Source organism: Falco naumanni, chromosome 8 (genome assembly GCF_017639655.2).
Source record: "Falco naumanni isolate bFalNau1 chromosome 8, bFalNau1.pat, whole genome shotgun sequence".
Lineage (NCBI taxonomy): Eukaryota > Metazoa > Chordata > Aves > Falconiformes > Falconidae > Falco > Falco naumanni.
This window is the reverse complement of record NC_054061.1, coordinates 9,978,088-10,004,944: the sequence shown is the minus strand read 5'-3', so window position 1 is coordinate 10,004,944 and position 26,857 is coordinate 9,978,088. Positions and strand designations below refer to the sequence as shown.

Genomic DNA, 26,857 nt, shown 5'->3' with positions numbered 1-26,857 from the left:
CTGGGTTGCAGGGGAGACGGTTGCTGCAGAGGAGGTGCAGGCACAGCCTGCCTGTGATGGAGACCTTGCCTGCAAGATCTCTATCATTTCCTACCCTAATATTTTCTTCTGACACGAGCTTTTCCAGGTGGCTGCTCTGCTGATGCCGCCTGGGTAACGCCTGAGTTGTTTGCTGGTAAATGATGGCAAATCAGTCGAAGCTGAGGCTGGCTCCGGACAGAGGCTGTGCCACATCTGAGCACTGCCAGGGGCCCTGCCTTGCTGGGGGGCATGAGGTGCCCGATTGCCCAGGCCCTGCCCCGTAGCCTTGTGCCCGTGACCCACAAGAAACAGCCCTTGTACCCCAGGGTCAAGTCATCCTGTGAGGAGAGTCCCAGAGTCAGGGGGAAGGGCCAGAAGCTCCTGTGCCATGTCTGTGGGACGGGGTCCCACCAGTACCCATCCCTTTTACCTTGTCCTCAGCCCTGGAGAGGGCACCTGCAGGGTGGGCATGGGGGTGTGGGGAGGCAGCTGGACTGAGCAGGGCTCTGGGAGCCGTGTGTGGCTTCTCTCCACCTGTGGCTGGGCTTGGGTGCTGCCCAGGCTGGGCCCTGTGGCCTCTCCTTAAGTGACGAACTGCCAGGTCTCAGCTCTGGAGGGGAGATGGAGGGGCAAGGGAGCTGGTGTGGGGGCCCAGGGAAGCAATGGCTGAGCAGAGGCCGGAGCAATGTACAAATCCCTTTATTTTATTAGTTTGTCAAAGACTAGTTCGAGCAGGATGGTCACAGCATGTCTGTGGGGCCCCGAGCTGCCCGCCGCCTCCCAGGGAAGCCCCTGGTGAGCAGCTGGGGGCTGTGGCAGAGGAAGCACGGGGAAGAGGGAGCACGGTGCGGCAAGGGACGGACGGGGATGAGGGCATGCCCCCACGTCCCCCCGTTGGGGTGCAAGCAGCAGCTCCTGGGACATGCCCGGGCTGCTTGCCCAGGGATACCTTCCCAGGCCCCGGGGACCCGTGTGTGTCCAGCGTTGGGTGGGGGGCAGCCGGGCACTCCCAGCCCGGAACTGGCCCGGCAGCCCTCAGCCCCGTGCTGGCTTTATTGCAGGGGGCAGAGTGGGGGCCCCGGCAGTGCGGCGCGGGCTCTCGGCTCAGCGCTGCGGGTGGCCCCAGGGACAGCAGGGACTTGGGGAGCGGGTGGGGAGTGTGAGCAGCGGACACGAGGACGCATGGAGCGACGGGGCGCACCCTGGCACAGAGACACTAATGCGAGAACGGGGGCCAGTGGGGCTGAGACACAGACGAGCGAGCGGTGGGGATGGCGGGGACGGGGTGGGGGGACGAGGCAGGGGGGTCCCTGCCCCGCACGTGCCTTTGTACACGGTCGGCGGAGCGCGGTGCCCGCTCCTCCCGGTGCTGAAGTATTGCAGTCTAACTGATATGGCTTTAACTATGGGGCCAGAGATGCGGGGAGGGGGGTCCCCTCCAACCCCCCGATGCTGGGGCACACCGAGCAGCCCCGGGGGACCCCCGTTCCCGGGACCGGGGATGGGGGAGCTGCGGGCAGGGCGCCTGGCTTTGTGCTTTGGGCTTGGCCCAGGGCGGGACAGGGCAGGGGGATGGCAGTGCTGGGGACGAGGGCAGGCAAGCGAAAGCCTGCCGGGGTCCCCTGGGAGGGCAGCAGGGGCAGGGCAGGGGGCACAGGGAGCCACCCCGGGGGAGCCGGTAGGGCCTGGGTGCCCCCAGCCTGCCACGAGGTTACATCAGTGCATTTGGTCCCTGTTCACCCTGTCCAGCCAGGGCCGCTCCCCTTTGGCACGGCGTGGTGGGGGGGCCCTGCCTAGACGGGACGGGGCGGGTTTTTGGTGTGGTCAGGGCAAAGGGGGAAAGGAATGGGGAGGGGGTGCAGGGACACCCCCCCCACGGGGCCAAGGGAACTGATGGAGGGGTTGGAGGGGAGAGGGCGCCCGTGCCCCAACACCCCATGGCAGGGTCGGCGGTGTTGTTACTTCTTGAACATATCCTGCAGCGGGCCAGGCAGGTACTTGAGGACGGTGTCCAGGATGCTCTCCTCCTCCTCCTCGTCCTCGTCCCCGCAGCCCGCCGGGATCGCCTTCTTGGGGCGCGTCAGGCTGCCCTCACACGGCTGCTCCAGTGCAGCTTTCTCCTCTGCTTCCTTCTCCTCCTTCTTCTTCAGCCCGTACTGCAAGGACACAGGTCCTCAGCAGGGCAGGTGGTGGGCACTGCCCATGCTCTGCCCTGTGCCCATCACCACCGCCTCAGGCCACCTTCCTCCCTGGCCACGCTGGCTCCCTGTCCCAGCCCTACCCCGGCTGCTGTGGGTAGGGGTGGGTGCAGGGGAGATGTGCGCCCACCTTGTCACGGATCTGCTGCCGGACTTTCTCCCGCTCAGCTTCCATGCGGGCGTGCTTGGCTTTCCGCTCCTCCTCCTGTTGGCGCAGGGCCTCCTGCCTCTCCTCCTCCTTCTTCTGCGCGTCGGGGTCTTTCTCCTCCTCACCCCCCAGCATCTTTCCCATGTCCTTGGTGGCCCCTGCACAGCACAAGACCATTGGCTGGTCCCCAAGGGGTGCTGCAGCCCAGCGCCTGCTCCCCAAACCCCTGCAGAGGTAGGGAGGGCATGGAGCCCCCCAGCAAGGATGACCCAGGACATCCTCAGGGCCACCCGTGCCAGAGTTGGCTGCACACAGGCTCTGGAGGCTGCGGGGATGCGGAGTGCTGCAGGTTGGCTGTGCTGCCCTAGTTTGGCGTCAGTCGGGGGAGACACCAGCAGCTCTTTCGTTGCTGGCACCCAGGGGACCCGCCAGGGAATCCCACTTAGCAGCGGGAGAGCTGGGATTTCCCAGCCAGGCGCTGCCGGTGCTGGGAACAGGAGCCCCGGAGGGCTCCGGCAGCAGCTCCCTGCTGCTGGTGGCTCTCCCCGCAGCTCTGTACCCCTGCCATGTCCCTCCCAGCATGCTCCCTGGGGTGTGGAAGCCAGAATCACTCCCGGAGGGGGGACCCTGAGGGGGGACAGCATCCACTCACCGCCCAGCGCTTGCTTCATGACAAAGTCCATGGTGCCGGTGTGTGCGTGCGGCTAGGCCAGTGCCCAGCGCTCATCCACTGCTGTCTGGGCTTGCCGACCAGGGCCACCTGCGTGGGCAGAGGGACACGGTCGGGGGTGCAGTGCTCAGGGTCCCCACCACCCAGGCATGAGGGATGGACTCCGCATCTCCAGCCCCAAATGCTTTCCAGGATGGGCAGAGGGAGCTTTTGGGGTCTGCAGGCAGAGGGTGGACAGATCTGCCTAGTGGCAGTGCCTGCTCCCCCAGGCCCCCTCCTCACATCCCTGCTGGCCTTGGGGACTTGTGGAGGGTCCGAGGCAGGGACTCTCCACCTCAGCACTGCCTCAGTGGGGCAGCAGGAGCCGGGGAGCCCTGGGGTGCTGCCTGGGGGCTGGCAGGATGGGGACCCACCATGCCACCACCTGCTGTGGGCCATGACAACAGACCCTGCCTGGGGGATGCCAGCGCAACACAACCGGACACGGGGTGCTGCATGTGTGCGCATGTGTCTATGGCAATGCATGTGCTCTGCAGAGGGATGGAGCAGAGGCTGTTGGCAGGTTGTGACAGTGTTTGGGGGCTGTCAGGGTTGCAAGCAGCAGCCTGTGACTCTGGGTGTGATCCCTGCGGGTGCTGGAGATGTGTGACGCTGTGCAGGGACACTGCATGTGCAGGACGGTCTGTGCATGCGTGTGCTGTGTTTGCGTGCGGGGTGTGTGCGAGCTGCATGTGCAAGCTGTGTTTGGTCAAGAGGTGTGTTTGCGGGTGGCTGCAGGCTGTGTCTGCAGGGGGGAAGTAGGGGGGGTACACACCCATCTGTATAGAAGTTTGTGGGGCTGCAAGCTGCATGTGCCCACACAGCGTGCGGGCTTGCAGCCTGTTTGCAAGCTTTGAGCGTGCGTGCGTGAGTTTCAGGGTTTGCAAGCTCTGCGGATGTGTGTGCAAGGGCTTGCATGGGCGAGTGTGTGCATACAGGTCTGCAGGCTGCGTTTCTGCGCCCTGTGTGTGTTTGTGCTGCATGTACGTGTTTGCACACTGTGTGAAGGGGTTGCAGGCTGTGTGTGTGTGGGGGGGCTGTATGTGCAGGTCCGTGGGTTTGCAGGCTGGATGGGGGGGGCGGGGGGGGGGGGCTGTGTGCACACAAATTTGCAGACTGTGCCGCGTGTGTGTATGTGTGGGGGTGTTGCAGGCTGTTGGCATGCTCTGTGTGTGTATGCATGTGGGGGATTGCAGGCGGGGTGTGTGTGTGTGTGGGGGTGTGTGCCTGTGCCCCCTGCATGCCCTGTGTGTGCGTGTGGGGTTGCAGGCTGCGCTCACAGCCTGGGTGTGCAGTTTGCAGCAGGTAGGTGTATGTGTGCGTGTGCGTGCGTGTGCTCTCACCCAGTGGGTGCCGCAGCCTCGAGGATGCCCCCACCCCAGCTCCCCGAGACCCCGCAGTGGGCTGTGGGAGGCACCACGAACGAGGACACGGGGAAGTTTGTTGTTCCCAGCCCTGTGGCACCCCGTGGCACCTGGCGGGGGGTGGTGGTGGTGGCTTCAGACAGTACTGTGCTGAGCCCCGGGGATGCAGGGGGAGCTTGGGGTACACCGGAGATGCGGGAACACCGGGGGAGGCTGGGACATTGGGACCGCAGGGAGGGTGCAGGGGACACCAGGGCCGTTGGGACACGGGGGGCACCGGAATACCGGAGCCGCGGGGGGGGACGACGGACACCGTGGGAGGGGTGCAGGTTCACGAGCAGACGGGGGGACACTGGCAGGCGCCGGGACCCCGGAGCCGCACGGGCTGCAGCGACGCAGGGGACACGGGGGGGCGCCGGGAAAGGCGGGGGACAGCGGGGACACGGGACGTAGGGGACACCCGGCATGCGGGGGACACCGGCACCGCAGCGGGGTGCGGAACCCGGGGGACGCACAGCAGGTTTGGGGGGGTGCGCCCGCAAGGAAGACACGGGGGGACCCCGAACGAGGGACACGCAACGGCGGCGCAGGGGACACCGGGGACGCGGCGGAGGGGGGGGGGGGGGGGGCGCAGGGACACAGGGAGGGCGGGAGCCGCGGAGGGGGGGGGGGGTCGCGCAGGGGACGCGGTGCCGCGGGGACCCGCCGCCCCCCCCGGTGGATGCGGCGCGGGGCCCCGCCCGCCGCCCGGGGCCGCCCGGTGCCGCAGCGGCGGCGCTGTCCCTTCAGCACCGGCGCGGCGCGGCACTCACCGGCTCCGCCGCCGCTCTCCGCTGCCGCCGCTCCGCCCTCCCGCCCCGCCCCGCCGCGGCCCGGCCCCTGCCCGCCCCCGGCGGCACGCGTGGGCCCGCCCGGGGCGACTCCCCCCGCCCCGGCACAGCGCAGCCCGGCCCCCCGCGGCGGGGGTACGCGGGACAGACCCTCGCCCTCCGCGAAACGCCGCACGACCCCCGGGGAAACATCCCGCGGCCCGGCGGGGCCCCCGGGAGCCCCGCACCGCTCCCCAGAATGCAGACGGGCCCCCCCCCGACGACCCCCTCCCCCGACGACCCGCCCCCCCCCCCCCCCCCCCCTCTCCCCAGCGGGGCGTGCGTTCTGCGCGAGGTCAATGATTCACCTCCGCGGCAATTAATGGGCGAAACGAGGCATTAATCAGCCGGAGCTGCCCGGCGCCCCAGTCTGCCCCCCCATGCTCCCTCCCCCAGCACCCCCAGCTGCAGAACCCCGTCCCCCTCCACAGTGCACGGTGGCTGCGGGAGTTTAATTAAAGTCCCTGATAAATCATCACACACACACCCCCCAGCAGCCACCACTTGGAGGCCCCAGTTTCGGATTTTTGGTGCAGCTCCCCCGGGGGTGTCCCAAAGTGGGGCGGGGGGCTGTACGGTGGCGTCCAGGCTGTGATGCCCACAGAGCTCAGGACCCCCTTCGGCAGGGGATCCTTGGGCAGGGAATGGGGGGCACTACCCTGCCCGCCCCCCTGCACCTGCCTAAAGGGAGACAGGCTCCTGCAGCCCCTCCTGTGTCCCCCCCGGCTGTGCGACAGGGCTCCCCCCAGGTCTCCCATCCTCATCCCAGTGCAAGGAGAGGTGCTGGGGACAGGCATGTGCCCCACTGCCAACCCTGCCACCCCGCAGAGGTGCAGCCGGCGCCTCCTAATTAATCCAGCCCTGGGTTATTAGAAATAAGACGAGCCCTTTGCAAATCAGATTAGCAGCGCTCTGAGCCAGGCTGGTGTTTAATGGTGAGGCTCTGGAGGAGCAGCCCTGTGGGGAATCTCACAGCTACAGCCCAGAAAAGTGCTGGAGAGGGTCTGGGTGCGGGGTCATTTGAGGGACCACCCGCCTCCGCGTGTGGGAGGTTGCGGGGAGCTGGGACAGGCTGCAGCTGCCCCCACAAACCCGACAGTGCGGGCTGTGGAGATGCTGTCGGTGCTGCTGGGCACTGCCGGTGCTGCTGCTGCGAGGATGGGGCAATGCAGGATGGGGGGCAGCAGTGGGGAGCTATCCTGCAGCTGGGGCGGGGGGCACAAAACCAGGACACAAGTGCCAGCCCAGCACCTGCACAAGGATGCGGCACTGACAGACCCACGTGTGTGCACCCGCTGCCGGCTCCTGCCCCGTGCACAGCTGCTGCCACAAACAGGTCCCAGCATGGGGACACCACCACATCAAGGACATGGCCCTCTTGTTCACCTCCTTGCACTTGCTCCCGAAAGTACTCCCTGGAGCACCCCATCTCTGCCCGCCCTGAGCCCTCAGCCTCCTTCCACCATGGCTTTGACCAGCAACTCCTTTTTCCACCTCCATGGAAAAAAATGCCTCCTGCCCTCGTGCCCAGCCCGGCTCTGCCCCTCTGCTGCTGGTGGGACAGGCGTGTGGGCAGCAGGACAGGCCTGCGCTTGGCCCGTCCATCTGTCCATCTGTCCATCCGTCCATCCGTCCTGCAGCAGCCCTGCTCCGGGCGCTGACGTCAGCGCTCCCGGCAGCCGGGCGGTGGGCGGGCAGCACCGCTCCTATTGTATTAAAAATAATACAGCAGAGCACAAATTCATTACAGATAAGTGTGACAGCCAGGAGGAATTAACAAGCCCGTCTCTCAGCGCCTGACAAACGCCTCCTTTTGTTCCTGGGATGGGTCCTTGAGTCTTTCAATCTTTGGAGATGCCTCGGCTCATTAAGCACATCCTCCCCCAGTAGCTCCCAGTGTGCCCAGGGATTGCTCCCAGTAAGAGCTGTGGCCAAGCTAACAGGCCGTCCCTTGTGCCAGCGCCCAGTGCTAAGCTGGGCATGCCCTCCTTGGGGCTCAGTGGCCTGGAGTGCTGTCCCCAAGCTGGGGGGAGGTGGGTGAAGCAGCCCCCGTTCCTGCTGCCACGGGAAGCATGAGGCTGACGTGAGCTGTGGCCAGCCGCCCTGGCACTCCAGCTGCTGGTGCCGGCAGCGTGACCACAGCTGATGGGCTGGCGAGTGCCCAACTCTGCCCTGTTGGCTGGGATCCCATGGGAAGGGCAGACGGGGGCTCATCACCAGCCCTGGGCATTGCTTCCATCCTCCTGCCCTGCGCACCCCCTGTGGACACCCCTGCTCCTGGGATGGGGATGGGCCCAGGGGATCCCTGCAGTCCTAGAGCCCAGCTGGCTCTGGCAGGTGTTTGGAGGATGCTCCCAGTGCTGGGAGACTGCTTGTGCCCAGCATGGACACTCCTCAGGCACAGCTGTCCCCTGGCATCATCCTGGGCAGTGTCACCTGCTGGGTGGCTGCCTGGAGCGGCTGGGGGAGACAGGATGGGAGGGATGGGGGGGCAGCACTGTGGCCAGATGGAGGAGGAAGCTCTCAGTGCTGCCAAGTCCTGCAAGTCGCCTCCGTGCCGGCTTGCGGGGGCAGCGCGGCATGGACGGAGCAGGTGCAGGTGCCAGGGCCCCGGCAGTGCCTGTCCTGCTCCCCACTGGCACCCGGGGAAAGGGCACGGGGCTGATTGTCACTGCCACATCAAAGCCTTGAGTGGCACCTGCCTGCCCCACTGCCAGCATCATCCCCAGGCCCCACAGCCGCATGGGGACCCTGCAAGGTCACAGCCTCTGCAGGCTCTTGCAAGGCTCCTGGGCAAGGGAAGCAGCTGCCCGAATACCTGCACCCATCCCTGCAGCACTGCCAGCCCAGCCTGCTGCCACCCATTAGCACAGGGCAGTTGTTTCACTTATCCACCCCCCATCTCCGCAGAAAATAATTATTGGTCCTTCTCATCGCACCAAGGGATTAAAAGTGGTTAACTCCATTTCCAAAGGCTTTGTTATGTTGGTTTTCCCTCAGCTGCCGCACAAGGCGATTTCCACAGTGCCACTTAGGCAGCTTTTATCAGGTTGTCTTCTGGAGGTAATTGGGTTTTTCAGGAGCCTGTTTAAAATTCGTAACCCAGCCTCTTAAACAAAACAAAAACAGCACCGGGGAGAAGGGGAAAAGGCAGCACAAAACATGCAGCAGCTGCAGCCTCTGAAGAGCAGCGTGGTCCCTTGGGGCTGGCACCTGGCAGGGACAGGGACAGGGACAGGGACAGGCTGGAGCCGGACCCTCCAGCACAGTGGCTGAGCACAGGCTGCAGAGACAGCCCCTGCCACCCCTGCTGTCCCTCCCGCCGGTGACAACATGCCAGGCAAGGGGGACCCAGGGTCACTCCGTTATGCCGTGCTCAGTGCAAGCGTGTGGTGCTCAGAGCTGCCTGTGTCCAGTCCCTGGTGATGCTGGGGCCACTGCTCTGCCCCCACAGCAGGTCACAGCCCCCAAGCACACGTGGGTGCCCCCCCAGCACCCACTCCCTCATTATCCCCTCCATGCCAGGCATGGGGTGTGAACGCAGGTCTCACCCTGTGGCTGGCATGGGAGTGCCCCATGAGCCAGGGCTGGCAGGGAGGGAGGTGGGCTTGTGCCATGGCTTGAGCCCAGCTCTGCTGCGATGCTCTGCTCTGTGGGAGCAGCACGGGGGCGGGGAGCTGGGGGTGGCAGGGCTCCTTGAGCACACCAGAGATGGACAGAGAAACCAGGCCAAATATGCCCGTGGAGCCTCCCTCACAGGGTGGCTTCTGCTGGCCCCATACCCTGAGGGTGTCCCTGGCTCCGGGCTTTGCTGGCCGGGCAGGGGAGGCTCCTGCCTGCTGCCCTCTGCGTGCCCTGCTCTGCACGGGCACAGCAAAGCACCCCTGCAGCCAGAGGGGCTCTGGGCTGATGCTGCGGCTTTTTCTGCTCTCCTGCATCACTATCATGGGTCCGCCTGCATCAATAACACAACACAGCCCCGCTGGCATCAGTATTGCAGACCCATCTGTATCACTACCACGGCCCCGTCAGCATTGCTCCCACAGACTCATCCGCCTGCTCCTGCCTGTGGGGTGGGGGGGCACCCTGGGCACCCCCAGCCTGTCCCTGCCCAGCTCCGTGCCACGGGGCGCAGCGTGGGCCAGGGAGTGGGTGGTGGGGAGCTGCTGCAGCAGATGGCTGGTGGGGCTGGATCACGGCACCACGCGCAATGAGGGATGTGTGCGTCCCCCAGGGGGGCATCTTGCAGGAGCTGGGTTTAAACGGGTGCCTGCAGGGCCCCAGCACACACTTGCTGGCTCTGGGCACGGCAGCCAGCATGCCAGCCGGGGTGGCTGCGGCTGCAGGAGGGGTGAGGCGAGGATTGGACCAAGCTCACGTCTTCCAGCTGTTCCCAGCATGGTAGTGTCCCAGGAGGATGCCAGAGAGGGAGGGGTGCTCCCAGAGCTGCTCGGCCCTCCAGAGCTCCCCAAAAAGACCATCTATGCGTACATTCGTACAAGAGAGAGTGACGCAAGGGCTGAATCTCCCAGTGAGAGCACCCAAGGGGACAGCGACTCAGCCTCAGGCTCCAGCTAAGCATCCAGTGTGGCTGGGATGTCAGTCACTGAGTGACCAAGTGTCCTGGCTTCGCCATCACTGCTTTGTGCCCTGCAATGGCCAGCCCCAGTTTCAGGGCCACCCAGAGCCCCAAGGTGTCCACATTCCATGAGCACCAGGGGATACTGGGATGGACCCCGCCGGTCAAGTGCTGCAGTCCCAGCAGCTCCTGACTCCCGGCGTGCATCCAGTGCCTCTGTGCCATGCATTATTAAACAGAGGCACTGCAGCCCCTCGCTGTTTATCCTGGCATGGCTGTGCGGGGAGCGGGATGAGGGAGCCACAGTGGCTCACCGCAGTCTCAGCTGGAAGATTTAGGCTCGCTGTGGGTCTGGCTGATTCCCCAAACAGGTTTATGAGCCCTGGGGTTAGTCATCCAGCTGCTTCCCACCTTCCCACCCCATGCAGGATGGATCCCAACTCCCTATAAAAACCCACTGTGCATTCAGACTCGGTGCTATCACCTGCATTAGCTTTCTCCTGCCCAGACATCAGGTCCTTACACCATTAACATCCCAACTGCTGTACATAAAGCCACACTTGCACTGAGTCCACCCCATCAATATTTATGGCAGGCACGCACACCTGCACAGCTCTGCAGGGGCCAGTACAGAGGGGGGCTGGTGCAGAGTGGAGCTGGGAGCAGCATGCCAGGGACTGCTTGGGGAGCAGACAAAAGCCCTGCCAAGCTCCTGTGCTGCCTCCCCATCCCTCCCCATCACCCCAGCCACTGCCTTTAGGGAAGGAGCCAGTCTGTGCACATACTGTTTTCCATTCCTGCCGCCCCGGCAGGGACATGCAGGGCCTGTGCAGGCACAAACAACGGAGGTGGCTGGGACTGTGGATGCCCAAGGGGCCCCTCCTGGCTCTGTGTCAGGATGGGATTTGAGCACCTGCTCCCTGCAGAAAGCCTCAGAGGGGTTATACCCACCCTCATTTCACCACTGGGGGAAAGGCATGAAGGACAAGGGAACCATTAGCTCAAGACTACGCATCTAGATCACAGCAGAGCAGCAGCAGCCCCTGTTCCCTCTCCAGTCAAAGTGCCCTCAAAAATGAGACCCTGGGTGCTGCACCCCAGGTGTTCAGCCTCGTGCTGATACAGGTGTTGGTCTTGCAAAGATCCTGCAAGATCTCTGGGGCTCCTGGAGGAGAGCAGAGAGCCTAGGGTGCTTTAACCCCTTCTGCACCACCAGGGCTGGGGAGCGGGAGGAAGAGAGGAGTGTGGATGCTGTCACGGCTGGTCCTGCTCTACCCGAACTCCCAGCCTGGCTCTGGGAGAGCATCTGCCTTCCTGGGGGAGAAAGGCCCACCGCATCCCATCAGAGAGGAGGTTTGGGAGATAAGGTGCCCCGTGCCCCAGGCAACAGAACTGGCTGAGGGCCACAACACTGGAGACACCCTGTCATCCGACGGCAGCAGATGGCTGCATGGTGGGGGGCTCTGTGGCAGCATGGGTGGGACATCTGGGTGTCTGGGGGCCAGCCAAGCTGCAGCTCGGTGGGAGCAGGATGAGCTTGTGCTGCCCTGGCTCAGGGCACTGGGGGTGTGAGACCCCCACACTAGGGAGCAGCTGGGGTGGGTGGGGGGCTCGCTGCCCACCCTGGCTGAGACCTCCCCCAGCCTGCCTGCACTTGGGGTTTCCGCTGCAGCGTGACGCCGGACAGGCACGGCGCCACTCCAAGAGCTGCTGGGGCTCTGGCCAGAAAATTCATTCTTGGCTGCTTTCAGTGGGGTTTGGCTCGTACCTTTCCCATCTGGGGGCTTTCAAAGGCAAAAAAAAAAAAAAAAAAAAAAAAAAAAAGGAAAAAAAAAAAACCAACCCTGGCCCTGTGCCAGCTCCACAGTCACCATCACCTGCCATGGTCCCCAGGCAGGACTGTGCACAGCATCCACCTCAGAGCCTGAGCTGTTCCCCACTCCTGTGGCCTCAGCCTGGTCCTGAGCTGGTCCAAATGCCTCTTGCCCTGAACTAGGGTCTTGCCAAGATGCCCATGATGGACCCCCAATCCTGGGGGCTTGACTGTCCACTGAGGCAGCCCCAGGTGGTACCTCTGCACCTCCCCATCCATCCCATGGCTTCACTGTGCCCCCTACACTGTGGGGAGCGATATGGCCCCCCAGGAGCTGTGGCGGCGGAGCTGTGGCAGCGTTGCCTACCTTGGTGTGTGCAGTGCTGGGTGTCTGCAGGCTTCGGCACCTAACGCAGGGGGACGAGGACCTCGTGGGGACAGCTGGGCATCGCAGGGAGAGTAGGGCCTGCAGGAGACACCGACAGCAAGAGGATCAGCTCCATGGTGGGGCCCCAGGACCGGAGAGGGTGGACAAAACAGAATCACTTGATGGGTGATGGATGGAACACACCACTGCCTGCTGCCCTCTCCCCCCAGCTAGGAAAGGCTGGGGTGGGCACTCTCCCGCATCCTGACCTCCAAGGATGGCAGAAACCTGATGCCAAGAGCCACCATCTTCTCACCGGTGGGAGCCCAGCAGGGTGTGCAGAGGGTGACAGGCTGCAGGAGGTGGCAGCCCATCAGGGTCTTTGCTCCTCTTCTGGATCAGGGACACCACCTCTGCTGCTGGCAGAGGGCTCCTGGCCATCTCTGCAGACACCCGGCAGTTTGTATGCCGTTATTAAATATTTAGAGGGCTCTCAACTCTTTGAGGTTTTAAAATTTCACATTAACTCTGCCTTCCTCAACTTGCAGACGATGAATTTCTTTTTTAGAGAACATAATGGCAAGTTAAAACAAGCTACCAAACAAAAGCCCTTACTCAGACCTTGCAATTTGGGAAAGCCTGGCCCCACTCTGGGCTCCCCACTTCTGCCAGACCTTGGGAAGCTTCTGCCCAGGGATCTTGTCCCTTCCCTGAATGTCCTTCTTTAAATGCCTCTCTGATGCTCCAGAAGATGCAGGGGGGGTGCTACTGAGGGGTGCTGGCCCAAGCATGTGCTGTGCAGAGACGCAGGTACGAGTGTGCTGGGTACCACGCTGGCAGTTTCTGGCATGGTCTGTCCCCGCGGTGCAGCTGGTGCCACTGCGACGGGTGCTATGAGAGTGTTTTGTGCTCTGTGACTTGAGGAGCAGGTTCCTGGGGAAGCTACAAATTCACCCTGACTTTGAGCAAAGGCTTTTCCTCCACCCTGGGGAAGGAGGGAGGCTTTGGCAAATTGGAGATAAATATGTGACCCAAGGGAGCCGGGGGAAACACAGGCAAACAGTGACGCTGGAGAAGCAGGGGCTGGGATGGATGGAGCCTGCATTTTTAAAAGCATTGCAGAGCAGAGATGACTGGTCCTAGCCCCGGGGGCAGGAGACAATGCCAGCCCCTGGGCACAGTGCTGGGTTTGGGGAGGGTGCAGGCTCACCCCGGGGACCCTGAGCTCTGGGGGCTGTGGGAAAGGGGCAGAGGGTCCCCAGTGGGGACCCTCGAGGAGACTCCAGAACAGCGACTGCTTCCCTGGAAAATGCAGTGCTAAAAGCTCAGCCTGGAAAGGGCTCAGCAGCAGTGTGAAGGTGACCTTTGCTGGGGACAACCGCTGTCTCCTCTGGGCTGTGGGAAGGCTTGGGAGCAGGGTAAGACAGGCTGCAGAGTGTTGCAGGGATATGTGCCTGGGGGTGGCTGGTTTCCAGACAGCTCAGTGCCAAGGAGAAGAGCTGGGCTGAGACTTGATCAGTCCCCTGCTTTGTTGGCCATGGCCTGGGGTGCAAATCAGCTGTTCTTTGCTGAAACCCCCGAGGGTGGGAAAAGCAGGGCTCCCCTGCCCAGGTACCTGAGAGGATGCAGAGGATCCTGGGATGTGCTGCTCAGATCCCTGCAGGGTTGTTTTTTTTTTTCTGGCCCAGAGCAAAGTGGCTTTTTTTCCATGCTTTTGCAATGGGCAGAGCCTGCCAGTACCATGAAGATGCATCTCACCTGGACAGCTGCATTAGCTCAGTCTGTCTGTCCAGGCAACCAGACACCAACCACAGCCAAAAGTGGAGGGTAAGGAAGAGCAGGGCAGGATGATGGTGCCAGGACACCCCCAGCTCTGGGGACTGTGGTGCCTCCAGGCATTGGCAGGGATGCTTTATCCAGCTGAGGTCTGGACACAAGGCACAGTATTCAGGGAAAACTTAATGCTCAAGATGAGACCATTAACAAGTCCACAGCTCTTCTGCTTTGGTGCCTCCAGCTCTCGACACCCTGCTTTTATAGCTGAGCTTGTCCAAAAATCTGCAGAGGAAGGTGGGCTGGGGAAGGGGAGCAGTGGGGTGCACGGGCTGTGAAACACTGGGCCACATCTCAAAGTGTTTCTCCTGCCTAAGGGAGATGCTCTTGTGACCTGCCTCAGGGCTGGCATCAGCTTTGTGTCCAGGCACTGGTGGGAGAGGGAAGGCTCAGAGCCATGATGCTTGGGGAAAATATCTGCAAACAGGACTCGGTGCCAGCAGTGCACTGTCCTGGCTCTCACACAGGGATGCAAAGGGCTCGGGGTTCCATGCTGCACTGGGCAGCCCCCAGAGGCATATCCCTGTTGGGGTCCTGTACCTGAGCCAACCTGCCTTGCCTTCAAAAAGCAGACCCTCAGCCTCAAAAATCTCGACACCTCTTGCAGACTTCACCTTCCCACGGGCTGGGGCAGGTCTAGGTCACCCCATCATGGGGCTCTGGGATTTGGCTGAGATGAGCAATGTTTCTGAACCTCTGGTGACTGTAACCTCTGGTTACAGCAGGAGCTGGTGGCACCAGCTAGGGAGGGATGGATCCGCTGACCTGGCTGCTTACAGGGGGAGCAGGCACCCGTGGTGCAGAGTGGCATGGAAAAGGTGACAGTGGCTCCTGGCTAGTCACTGAGTGACCTAGCATGACAGGAGAGCCTGGAGGCATGGCCCAGAGAGCCCACGGCTGGCCAAGGCAGACGGTCTGGGTCTCTGCAGCCAGGAAGGCTCTGTGGAGCCTGGAGAGGCGGAGGGAAAAGCTCCTGGGACGAGTGAGCAGAGAGCGCTCACGCGAGAGCAGCCCGCAGGAGCGCAGCTTGTTTACCCTGGCTGAGCAGGCCTGATTGCTCTCTATAAATACACCCAGCGAGTAAACACCAGGGAGGGAGAAGGATCATTTAAACTCGAGGATGATGCTGGCATAAGAACAAATGGGGAAGTCTGGCCATGAATGTGCGGAGGCTGTGGGCGACAGCAGAGATCCTCTGGCTGCTGGGAAGGTCCTGCTCTGGGCAGGGACATCCAGCCCTGGCTGTTCCAGCAGCACATGATGCCCGAGGGCTTGGACTTGGTGCTGGTGGGAAAGGCGGCAGCCTGGGCTGCAGTGACTATGCCCACCTGCCAGACCAGACCTCTGGAGCACCAGGCCATAGCGGTGAGAACAGAACTCTGCCATGCTGCCAGTGGTCACCATCTCTTCCCTGGAGGGTTTCCCTGCAGTACCGGACCTCTGCCAGGACCTCTCAGCTCTGGTACTTAAACTGTGCTGGGCAACTCAGCGTGGCTCCCCTCGGCTCCTGACACAGCTCCCCTCGGCTCCTGACACAGCTCCTGACAAGGAGCACCGGGCCTGGTGGGCTGTGCCTGGCAGAACCTCTGCAGAAACCCAGGGAAGAGCCAGAGTGTGAACCACAATCACCCTCCAGCACTACAGAGGTGTTCATAGCTCTGTCTGGATGGGGTCGTTTCAATACTAATGTTATCATGCGAGGCAATAAAAGAAACAAACACTCAGCCCATAGCCAAGGGAGACTTAGAGACATTTTTCTGTGCCAGTGTGTCTCAGCTGAGCTGTTTCCAGTTTCCCCAGCATGGTGAGGGTTGGCCACCCATAGCAGTGCTGCCAGCCAGGGGCTGAGCTCCTTGTTTTCCCTGGCCATGCTCCTGGCAACCCTCTGGGTCCTGCGACTTCAGGAGGACAAGGGCAGTTTTGGCAGGGAGGACACCTCTCTGCACCCTGAGCGCAGCTTACCCTTCCTCACCCTCTCTTTGCCAACCTGGCATCTTGGCTTGACTTGAATTGCTCCAGCTCCTTCACCAACCTCGGCCAGCAGCTGCCACCACCTGCAGAGCTCGGCTGGATGCATGGAGAAGCCCTGAGCCATCAGCCCTGTCCTGAGCAAAGGTGCCAGCCCTGCTTTTCTGCTCTGACTCACTGCACTGCCTGCCTCAGGCAGCAGCTGCCCGGTCACGGTTGTGCCATGCGGGTAGCAGTGCCATTGCGTGTTGCCAGGCCTGGATCACGGCAGCCACATGCCCCATGTGCTGCAGCCATGGCACTGGAGGCACGGTGGGGACAGGGGCTGGAGCATGGGGCATGGGAGGGATCTCGCAGTGAAAATGCAGCGGGCAGAGAAGTTGGAGCACGGGGAACTGGGGACTATGCGGCTGGAAGGCTCCACGAGTGGTTGGACTTAGCTGGAGAAGAGCAGGAGGGAGGAGGGAGCCGGTGATGGGGTGGCGTGGGAAGAGCCTGGCGGGTACCACGAGCTCCCCACAGCAGAAGGCTGCGCGGAGCCTCCCCGGGTGCAGGCAGGGATGGTGGGGGGAGCAGGTGGCCTCCTCCCCCTGCCCACGGCCCCGCTCTGCAAAGCCCCCCCCCGCAGGGGATCGCCAGGCACGGAGGGGCTGGAGGGGGGGGATGCAAAGCCTAGTCCGAGCGTGACAGCCCTTCTCCTGCCACCCCTCCACACCGGCATCCCCCCCGCCCCCCAGCTCCGCGGAAGGGCGGTCCGGGGGCGCGCCGCTCAGCCCCGCATCCTGCACCCGCAGTCCGCACCTGCATCCTGCATCCCGCACCTGCATCCTTCCGCGCATCCCGCACCTCATGCCGCATCCCGCATCCCCGCGGCCGCCGCCCCGTTACATAAGCCGGCGGCCCCGGGAGGCTCGGCGGGCCGATCCCCGTGCCCGTGCCCGGCCCCCCCGGGCTCTGCGGCACGGCGGGCCCGCCCCCGGCCCCGGCCCCGGCACGGCACGGCCCGGCCCCGCACCCACCTGCCTGGGCTCGGCGCGGCTCCGGTCCGCCCCGTCCGCCCCCGGCGCAGGGAAGGAGCCGCCGCCGGAAGGGAGGCGGGAGCCGTAGCGGTACGGGGGGGCCCCGGTGCTGGCTCCCCCTCCGCCGCACGGCCTCCCGGGCGGGGCCGGCTCCGTGCCCGCCTCCGGCCCGCCCCGCGCCCCCGGCGGCAGCCCCCGGCCCCGGCCGCGCCGCAGGCAGCTCCTCTCCGGTATCCAGGCGAATGCCCCCCTGCACCTAGCTGCCCCGTTCCGTACCCCGCGGTTGTCCCCCCCGCTAGCCAGCCAGCCTCTCCGGTACCCGGCTATGCGCCCCCCCCCAACCAGCAATTGCCCCGCAGTGCGCGGGCATCCCTCCCGGTACCGGGCTATGCCCCTGTGTCCCAGCAGCGGCAGCACCAGCGCCTGTACAGCCACATCCCGGTACCCGGCCGTGCCTCCCGTTATCTCCCTATTTCTTGGCCACCCCCATTTCCCCAGTACTCATCGATTCCCCCCAGTACCTGGCCATCCCTCCCGAACCACCATCCAGCAATTCCCTCCAGTATTCACCCTCCTGCCCCAGGGCCCTGCACTTCTCTCCCTCAGTCACTGCTTCTTGTCCCATGGCACTGCCAGCCCCCCCGGAGGAGGGGTCTCCAGGCAGGACATCTCTGGGTCTCTTGAGATGCCAGAAGTGGTCCCCAAATCAGAGACCTCCCCTTGCACCTGACAAAGCCCTTGCCCAGCCTCTCTTGTGGGGTGTCCTGAGGATGGGGGTGACAAAGAGCTGGAGCCTACTGGGCTCCACAGGGCTCACAGAGAAGCTGCGGGGAGCAGTGTGGATGGGGGGGGCTGGAGACGGGGGCTGCGCCGGGCACTGCAGAGCCTCGGGACAGGGGTGTGGGCAGGCTGGCTGGGTGCTGCTGCATGGAGCAAGGAATGGCAGGAGGGAGCAGGGCAAAGAGCAGGAACTTGTCCCCAGCAGTTTTAAGCAGCTAAAACCCCAGTTCAAGGTCTGGTCCTTGGTGCAGAGCATGGCCAAGAGGATTCCTGAGAGCCCCGCTGGCCTGAGGGGCTGGGACTCATCCTCCCACTGCCCAACCCCTCTCCGCAACCGGCTGCCCTTTGCTTCCTTGGCAGGCAGGCAAAGCGCTCCTTTCCCTGGGTTTTGCTTTGGGTTTGTAGGTGCGTGGAACAGCTTCCACCGAGCCCTGGGGTTGCTCCAGGGTTGGTGCTTTCTGGGGTTGGCTCCTCGCTTTGCAACTTGTCTTTGCAATTGGTTCGGCCATCGGGATCTCTGATCGCCCTCTGAAAAACGAGGTCCTGCCTCTCCATCCTAAAAAGAGGGTGCAGGACGGCTGTGACTTAGTGCCTGAGAGGGGCTCAGCAGCGTGGCCCTGGAGGAGCTTGCTGCTCAAGTTTTCCACCCCAGAGAGTCCCTCCTCTGCCAGGCATCATGGCAGGTGGGATGCAGGTCAGCCGGGTGCCACCTCCATGGTCAGCCCTCCCTGCTCCCTGCTGTGCTGCTCGTCACATCGCACAGCAGCTCACTGCACCACTCATTCTTGCAGGGCTGCTGCGGGATGGAGAAGCTGATGAATAAATCAATCCCCCTCAGTGCTGAGGCAGCAAAACTTGGATGTGAGCAGAGGAGCAGCGCCGAGGCTGGCGGCCTGATGGCTGGGGTGACACCATTTGTGAATTCCCCCCATGCAGCTGCTGCAGGCAGAGCTGCCTGCAGCCAAGTGGGCAGCACTGATTGCCTTCTTGCCATGTTTTATTTATCAAAGCATACGCAGGCTTGCTGTCCTGCATTCTTCCCAGGTTCTCCTGCCTGGAAATGGGAGCAGCGGGTTGGAGAGGGGCTGTGGGGTGCTGCTAGCTCGTCCTGCCCTTTGCGGGGCAGCGGCACTTTCGCCCTCCTGCAGTGGGCTTCTGCGAGCTGTTGGCATTGCCCTGCCATGTGGCTGTCACTCAGCCACCACTGTGGCGAGGAGATGGGGTCTCTTACTGTGAGCAAAAGGACAGCGCTGTGTGAATGACCTTTCCTGAGCTCAGGGAGCACTTTTAAGGAGTAGTCAGGCTTTCGCTGCTCCTTCTGTGCTTTGCCAAGAGCAGCAGTATCCCAGGCTGATGCCAGATGCTGGAGGAGGCTGTTGTGATGCTCCCATGCCTGGCAGAGGCTGTTTTTGACCTGGCCCTGGCTGAACTGCAGCTGTGCCCACCATCACTTGCCTCATCCTGGCCCCCACTCGCTTTCCTCCATCGCCTCCAGCTGCCTGTGCCAGAGGAGAGGGAGCTGCAGGGTGCGTTTCTGCTGCCTCGCTGCTAATAAATAAGCCCCAGTAATGAGTTGGGCTCTGGCGTATGGGCAGGTAGTAGCAATAATCCCCCAATTAAGTGGACGAGGCAGACAGTTAAGTGCAGAAAACCACAAATACATAATAAGGAGAATAATTTAGGAGCAGGGAGGAGCTGGTGGCTGGGTCCCTCAGCCTTTCCCCTGGCGGCAGGCAGGGCCAGGAGCACTCTGGGAAGTGTAGTTCTACCTTCCCTGCTGAAATCCTCTTCTGGAGGGATGGAAATCTCAGATTTTCATCCTGTTCCTCCTGTTGTTGCCAGGGCTGGGTATCTTGTGAAGCACCAGGGCAGCCAGCCCTGGGGATGGGAGCGGGCCAGAAGCACGGCTCTGGTGGGAGCCTGTGTGCGCAGGGCATCCCTGGCTGAGAAGGGAGCCCACAGGCTCTGACACCGAGGAAGCCCTACCTGCCACCCCATTCCTCAGCGAAGGGTCCCTGGAGCTGTCTCCATGCCATCAGCGTGGGAGCCGAGGGGACAGAGAGTCTCTGGCTGTGGGATGGCTGCTTTGCCTGCTCACCCCTGCCATGCATGAGTGAGCATCCCTGCTCTTCTGCCTCCTATGGATAGAAATAGAGCTCGGAGAGCCCAGCAAAGGATGCACCCATGCAGAAGCCATGGTGGGTGGATGGCATGTCACGGGCTTCCTCCTGGAACCCTGGATGGACACACAAACCACAGTGAGAGCAAGAGCAGGTGCCTACCTGGCACTATCGATTGCAGCCGTGCGCTGTGTGTGCCTTGTTGAACTCACAGGGACAATCCAGAATAATTTTTCCCCCAGCCTTCATCCTGCTAATGGGAACCACTGGCCCTGTCATTTCCCTGGAGTGGCCGGGAGGAGCTGGCCATGGGATGGCTGGAGTAAGACTTGCTTCTCCTTTGCATTTGCAGGACTATAGTCTCCAAGGGCCACAGTGCATGCCACAGACTGGAGTTTTTCAGCCAGGCACTGAGGAGCCAGTGCCTCAGCCGAGGCCACAGGGACAGCTGATGCTGGACCCTGGCTGGGGATGCTGGCCTTGGGGAGCTGCAATTATTCATAAAAACACACTTCAAAGCAAAGGTCTGTGGGTTTGTGGTGTGCAGGAAATTTGCTCTCTGTCATGACAGGTTTCACCTTTTGGCAGTGGCTGCGTTGCGTGCAATGCAGGAGGAGATGCTCAGCTCCACAGCTCTACCTGTGCCACCACAGGTGTCTGGGAGGACATACACGCTATGAGTGGGTGGGAGAGGGAAGCCCGTGGTGCCAGGGGCTGGGCTGCAGTGCCAGGGGACACAGTCCCATCCTGCCTGGTGGCAGTGCTGCTGACAATGCCATCCCGGGGATTTTTCCTGTGCTGGCAGTGGGAGGGGGGGAACGACAACGACTCAAGACAAGCATAATAATCCCCACGTGAAGTATAAGAAAAGAAGCTATTTCAGTATTACCTCCTCCGCCTGGTGAGCCCAAAGCCAGGCCCTTATCAGGAGAGGGAAGGCAGGCAGATAAATCAGCCATTCCCATTAGGCAGATGAGCTTAACCCTCACGTGGCACCAAACCTTGTGTGAAAAGGTGCCAGTTTCTGGTGAGAAGGTGACGGAGGGGATTCCGGGGGCAGCCAGGATGGAGCCTGCCCATGGTCCTGCCAGTGGCCAAACATGGGCAGTGAGTAGATAGGACCCCTGCCAGGAATTTCTCAGGGACAGCAGCAGTTCCTGGGGATTTTAATTTCTGCTCTTGTGCAGACAGTATCTGGGAGCTGAACTCCTCCAGGGGAGGAGGGGGGAAAAAAAAAGAATGAAGGGAAATCAAAGACATCAGGGCTTTGATGCTTTTCCCTTTGAACCCAGGAACTTGCAGAGCTGAGTGGTTATGGGCTTTGGTGTGATGGCAGGGTCCTGCTGTGGGATGGAGCACGGATCAGGGTCCCTTCATTCCATTTGCATTTGGGAAAGCCAAACTGGGCCCCCATGTGCCTGCTGTCCCGTTCTGGAGGGCAGGCACTGCCCTTCATGGCAGGCTGCAGAAGATCAATATGTTTTTGAAGGCAAACGAGAGTTTTTGCCCTGAAACAGCATGGGCACCTGCTCCGAATGCTAAGCAGCTCCTTGGAAGGCAGTTTCAAAGCACAAAAGGCAGCAGGATGTGGGAGCAGAGCGCTCAGCCCCCTCCTATGGCCCCCAGGGACCACACTGTCCCTTCCTGAAAGTCACAACAGAGAATTAAATATGCAGGAAAAAAGCCCCTAAGGAGTCTGGCCCATGGGCCTGGGGGTCCAAGTGGTGGCATCCCCCCTTGGGAGGTCATTGTCTGTTTTGTGGTGGCCATGGTGGCATCTGCTGCTTGGGGGGCAGTGCTGCCAGACCCACTCTAGAAGGCTCATTCTGGGGGGGCTGCAGCAGTGACTTTATTTTGCAGGCAGCTGCTGCCAGTGGGACCCATTGCATCGGTGGGAGAGCAAGCAGAGAAGTGCAGGGGACCAGTCCCAGGGATGTCACCAGCTGTAGGCTCCCCAGCCTTGCTGCTGGCTGAGCCTGCACAGGGCAGAGCATTTTTGGGGTCTTCTGGCTGCTCTGCACCAGCTGCCCCCAAACTCCTGCAGCTTTGGCCCCAGCCTGAGTCCCTACATGGGGGTGGCACAACAGCATCTCTCGCAACCCCAGACTGCCACCCCATGCCCGGGGGTTTGCTGGGCAGGGGTCGGGACAGCAGAGTCAGCCCTGAAGTGCTCTCTACATAGATCCTCCCACTTGCCTCTGCCAGCTAATGGAGGTGATTTTCACCTCCTTTCATCTGGAAAACCAGCAGCAAAAATCATATATAACAACTTCCCTGGCAGCAGGAGAGGTGAAGAGACGTGCTTGTACATTCACAGCAGGTGGCTCTCCATGCTGCTTGTCAGGGGAGGATCACTCTGGCTCGGGATGCGGAGCAGCAACTGGGCACCCTGATCCCCCACGTCACACCTAGCTGGTCACAGGGATGTGCAATCACCCACCCTCAGCTGCTGCTTCTCCTCTGCTCTTCCTCATGCCTTTCCTGTGAGAGATGATGGGCAATGCAAAAACAGCCCAGCATCGTTCTTGAACTGCAAACATCCCAGCTGAGGGGAAAGAGGCCAGGGTGGTGCGTCCACAGGGATCCTCCCATACCGTGCCCGAGCACAGCCTCTTCCCATGGTAGAGATGCCTGGGAAAATCCAGCAATGGTAGTGCCTCCAGCTGTGGATGGGAACGTCACCACGGTGAGGTGGATTCTGATATGGGCTCCTTGGGAGCCACTGTAATCTCATTCCAGGAGCAAATCGCATTCCCAGCAGCCAAGGACATGTTTGGTCTTAATAAAAATGGTAATTCCCAGAAGACTGAGCTGGGAACAGGGAGAGTAGTTGTCGCTTCCCCTTGCAAGCCCTTGCCGGTGCCCGCGGGGAGCATGGCAGTGTCAGAAGAGGCAGAGGGCTGTGCCAAAGGATGTGGCTCCGGCTGGAAAGCAGGAGCATGGGGAGCTGCTGTAAAATCCCGGCTCCTCACATCCTCCAGGGTCTGGCCTCAGCTCCCTGACTGCCCGTTCCCTGCCCCAATGCTCGCCTGAGCCGCTCAGGCCTGAAAGCCAGAACTGTTTGTTTGCAGTTTCCTAGGAGAGAAATCACATTAAAAAAATTAATTACACACCTGACAACAAAATCTGGCTGCTCAAGTGCACATCAGGGATAAATGGTGTGCTCCAAATTAGACAATTTACAGCTTGGGTAAGTAATGAAGGAACCCAGCCGGGTGTGAAAGCGGAGGGGGAGAATGACCTTGGGGGGGCACAGGGCTTTCCTCTCCTGCCCCCCCCCAGTCCCCCAGCCCCTCCATCCCTCTGACCCCCTCTTCATTGCCACTTGCTGAGAAACCCCAGTTTGCTCAGCACAGGTGGCTGGAGCACCTCCTTGTGGCCCCAAGCTGGGGAGTTCATCAGGGATTTTGGGGTGAGTTTGAACCTTTTTAGAGCTTGGAGATGAGAATAGCCTCCGAGAATGGGGCAGATGGGGCAGGTAATGGAGCAGATGGAAGTGCTGTGCATCCAGGGCGAAAGGGGCTGTGTGGGCCTCGCTACCCCTATGGAATCCTGGTGAGCAAGGGTGTCTGGCATGGGGGGGGCCCACTGCACCCTGGCCCCCCTGGCATCCCCCAGCCCATGCTGGCCTCTGCAGTCCTCCGCTGCGAGGTGCGTGGGAGGGCTGGCAGCACGCTGCTGAGGAATGGGCAGCTCTCCAGGCTCGCCAGAGAGAAGAAAATAATTTCTTTGCCTTATTTTTCCCTTTACAGTGTCCCAGCCAGGTCTGTGAGTGTAGGGATTTAAAGGGGCTGTGCCCTGGTGCCATCGCCCTGGGTTAGTGGCAGTGGGAATGGTCGATGTGCTGGATCCGTGTGGCAGAGCTGAGCTCTCCTTCATGCATGGGCTGGTGGCTGTGGGTGACTCCTGGCTTGCCTGTGGAGAGGGACCAGCTATGGGGACTGTTGCTGCCCCGGGCACTCTCCTGGGCAAAGCTAGTGTGTGGGCAGCAGCCGCGAGAGGCAAGGAGATGCCCTGTCCCCCTCGCACTGCCCACAGGGGAGCTCGGAGAACAGCAGCACCCCAGGAGACCGTAGGAATTGACCCCCCCCTTCACCCACACCCCGTCCCGGTCCCCCCGTGTGCTGCCCACCGGCTCCAGCAAGGGGCAGGATCCCCCTAAGCTCCCCAGGATGCTGGCATGTGGTGGCGCGCAGGGCTGGGACCAGCCTCCCTTCTCCCCTCTCTGCTCGACTCCCACCTCTGCTCAGAGCCGCCTCGGAAACCAGCCAGCTAATGATGCGAGATGCGGAGCAGATGGGGGACCTGACGCTATACTCCCCAGCAGCGGATTAAGCATGCAAATGGATGTATAGCGACGCGGTGTCTCTTGGCCTGTATCCTTTCCACCCCCACCACACGTATGGCATTTCAATTGGCAGCCCCCAGGCCCCTCGCTTGCAGCACCCCCGGGCCTGGCCTGGAGCCACACATGAAGGACAAGGACGGACAGACAGACAAGGGCTGGGGACGGTCCATGCAGCCCTGCCTGCATGTGGGATGGGCTCTGGTTTGCAAAAGCTCCTTGAATCGTAAATCCCCCTCTGCCGTGTCCCTGCAAGACAGTAGCAGGATGAACTGCATTTGCTGCATCATTTCCTCTGCCCCTTCTTGTGCTCCTTTTGCAGCTATGGTGGGTGCTGCTGCCCCATGCCCCATTTCCAGGGCAGATGCTGTGCAGAGGGGTGGGAGCAGGACTGGGACAAGGGACTCAGGTGCTGCACTTGTCCGGCTGTGTTGGTCTCGGGGGCATGGCTAGGTGCTGCAGTGGGGAAGCTCTGGGCTGCTGGCAGAGCTGCTCGTGCACTGGGGAACACCAAGAGATAGCTGTTTAGCTCCTGCAACACCCGTGACCACTTTTTGGCCTCAGAAAGGCTGCAAAATGTGAGCTGACAGAGGCAGGATGGTCTGCCTGAGTCCTACTCCATCTCCAAAACCTGTGGAGAGTTGGAAGGTGCAGGGAGGGTTGGGCTTCATGCTGCCCAACCCCACCATGTGCCCTGGGGTGACTGGGGCAGCCTCTGGAGGGGACCAGTTCAGCTGGGAGTGGGAGCAGAAAGGATGCTCTGGTTCAGCCCAGCCCTGCAGTCATAAAACCAGCCTCCCCCTAAAAAGATGCAAAGTTTCCCCTTTCTGACATGGGAATGAAACTGCCTTCACTTGCAGCATTGCTCCTTCAGACCATCTCTGCCACCGCAGCGCAGCACAGTGCAATGCCGTTATCTCTAATGCCTGGGAGCAGGGAACAGATTAATATTCATCACAAGGGAGCGGAGCATATGGAATATGAATAATGCTAATTGTGTCTGTATAGATTTAGCGTAAGAAGCTTCCATGCATTAAGAAAGGAGGGAATTAGTCGTTCTCCGAACCATTTCAGACTCATTTGTGGCAAAGGAGCGCCTGCCTGCCTGCAGGTTTTAGGACGGGGTGAGGATAAAACTTATGTCCTGTGCCTGAGCGCAGGAGAGGCTCGGGGATGCAGGGCAGCTGTGCAGGTGGGTGCATATACCCTCTGCCTCTCAAAAAGCTGAGTGGTGGAGCAAATTCAGTCACCGCAGATGTCAAGGAGGAAGAAGGGCTGCCTGCAGATATGTGAGCCCTGCTGCTGTGGGCTGCTGTGGCTGGAGACCCCCCAAGCTGCCTGCACTGGAGGCAGCTCTGAGCCTGCCCTGCCTGGGCTGGTTTTCTATGCACATGACCCCACTGGGTTCCCAGTCCCTGGGGCCAAGGTGCAGCAGTGCAGGGCTGGCAGATGCATCGTGCTCTCACCTGGGTGAGTTTACCTGCACCTAGGTGTAGACAGCTGCTACACATGGCAGGGAGGGAGCTGGCAGGAGTGGCCTGTGTGCAGGGGTCTGGAGTGGTTAATGAGGTGTCAGGGGCAAGAAAACTTCATGCCTTAAACATTCATCCCATTTGCCTTCTGGGGAAGTGGGTTGGTGCCCTGTTTTAATCGAATCAGCTCATGGCTTTAATAAGGTGAAGGTGAGAAGGTTCATTTGCTTGACTGGGCAGTGGAGGCAGGTGGGCAGAGCAGCTGGGTGCCGCGGGGCCAGGGCTTCGGCAGACCCCTCCCCTGGCCCAGGCGAGCATGTCCTCTCCTTGTCTGGCATGGGCTGACACGAGGCAGTGTCACCTTGGTCATGGGGGACCCAGGAGGTGGAGTGGGACCTACCGCCTCCCTGCACTAAGCTTCCCCCTGTGCCCCAGTGCTGCAGTGGGGGGTGTAGGCTGGACACCCCTCTTCTGCCATGCTCTCCAGAGATGGCCCTGTGGCAGAGGGGAGTTTGAGAAGGGCTGAGGTCATCCCCCTCCTGAGGGCTAGAGCCGGCCAGGGAGGTTTTGCAGCCACAGGAGAAGATGGAAAACACCTGGGGTCTGGCTGCTCCCCAAGAGCACCCCTGGCATCCCTGCAGCTGCAGGGTGAGGAGCGCTCCATACCTTTCCCCAGGCTCTCTGGGGCCAGCAGCCACAATTGTCTCAGGCTTGACCATTGGCCTCTTTTTTTTCCCTCCCCTCCCCTCCCCTCCCAAAGAACGTGGGATTCCTCTTTTTGCACTTTGATCTCTCCAATTTTTAGCTCATTCTGGCTGCCTTATAGGCACTAATCCCTCTGCAGGCATTGGGGAGAATCCACCTACACTCCATGCAGTCTTAAGTCTTATTGTGTAAACAAAATCTCAAACACAAAATCCCTAATCCTTAATGGTTGAAGCCTCTGATACCTAAGGTCAGTGCCATGTTTGCTCCCATCTTCAACCTCAGCCCGGATTAAACATCCATGCATGTTTTTAACCTTGGGTTTTTCCTTTCTTCCCGGCGGTCCACGCCGGTGAGCCGCCCCCAGCCCCCTCCCCGCTCCATTGCATTTGTTCAGCTTAGGGGATCAAACTGGGTGACATTTGGAATTGGGATATTTAAAATGCAAATCTCCCCTCGACAGATAAGTGGAATTTGCTCCCTCTTATGAAGGGAACCTCTGGGGAGAACGGAGAGCTGCAACCGGCCCGCTCTGAATGTGAAATCC

The 26,857-nt window shown here is 61.5% G+C and overlaps 1 protein-coding gene across 4 annotated transcripts; it reads right to left on the bottom strand.

Annotated features, from left to right (window-relative positions):
• Positions 1-704: 704 nt before the first annotated feature.
• CPLX2 (complexin 2) lies at positions 705-17,020 on the bottom strand. 4 transcript variants are annotated; one of them, XM_040605119.1, is made up of 5 exons: positions 16,889-17,020; positions 12,069-12,167; positions 3,020-3,127; positions 2,350-2,525; positions 705-2,177 (listed from the first exon to the last, which is right to left on the bottom strand). In XM_040605119.1, the coding sequence occupies exons 3-5, from the start codon at positions 3,048-3,050 to the stop codon at positions 1,980-1,982; spliced, it is 405 nt and encodes a 134-aa protein (XP_040461053.1). In that variant the 5' UTR covers positions 3,051-3,127; positions 12,069-12,167; positions 16,889-17,020; the 3' UTR covers positions 705-1,979. The 4 variants fall into 4 exon arrangements, with proteins under 4 accessions (XP_040461053.1, XP_040461056.1, XP_040461057.1 ...); XM_040605122.1 differs by lacking the exon at positions 16,889-17,020 and adding an exon at positions 16,691-16,786; XM_040605123.1 differs by lacking the exon at positions 12,069-12,167 and having other exon boundaries at positions 16,889-17,009.
• Positions 17,021-26,857: the final 9,837 nt, after the last annotated feature.

Bases quoted from the DNA above. Each gene is read 5' to 3' on its own strand.
- CPLX2 (XM_040605119.1), bottom strand. From the start codon at position 3,050: ATGGACTTTGTCATGAAGCAAGCGCTGGGCG. The intron at 2,526-3,019 runs GTGAGTGGATGC...TGTGCTGTGCAG, and splicing joins CATGAAGCAAGCGCTGGGCG to GGGCCACCAAGGACATGGGA. The intron at 2,178-2,349 runs GTGGGCGCACAT...GTGTCCTTGCAG, and splicing joins GGCAGCAGATCCGTGACAAG to TACGGGCTGAAGAAGAAGGA.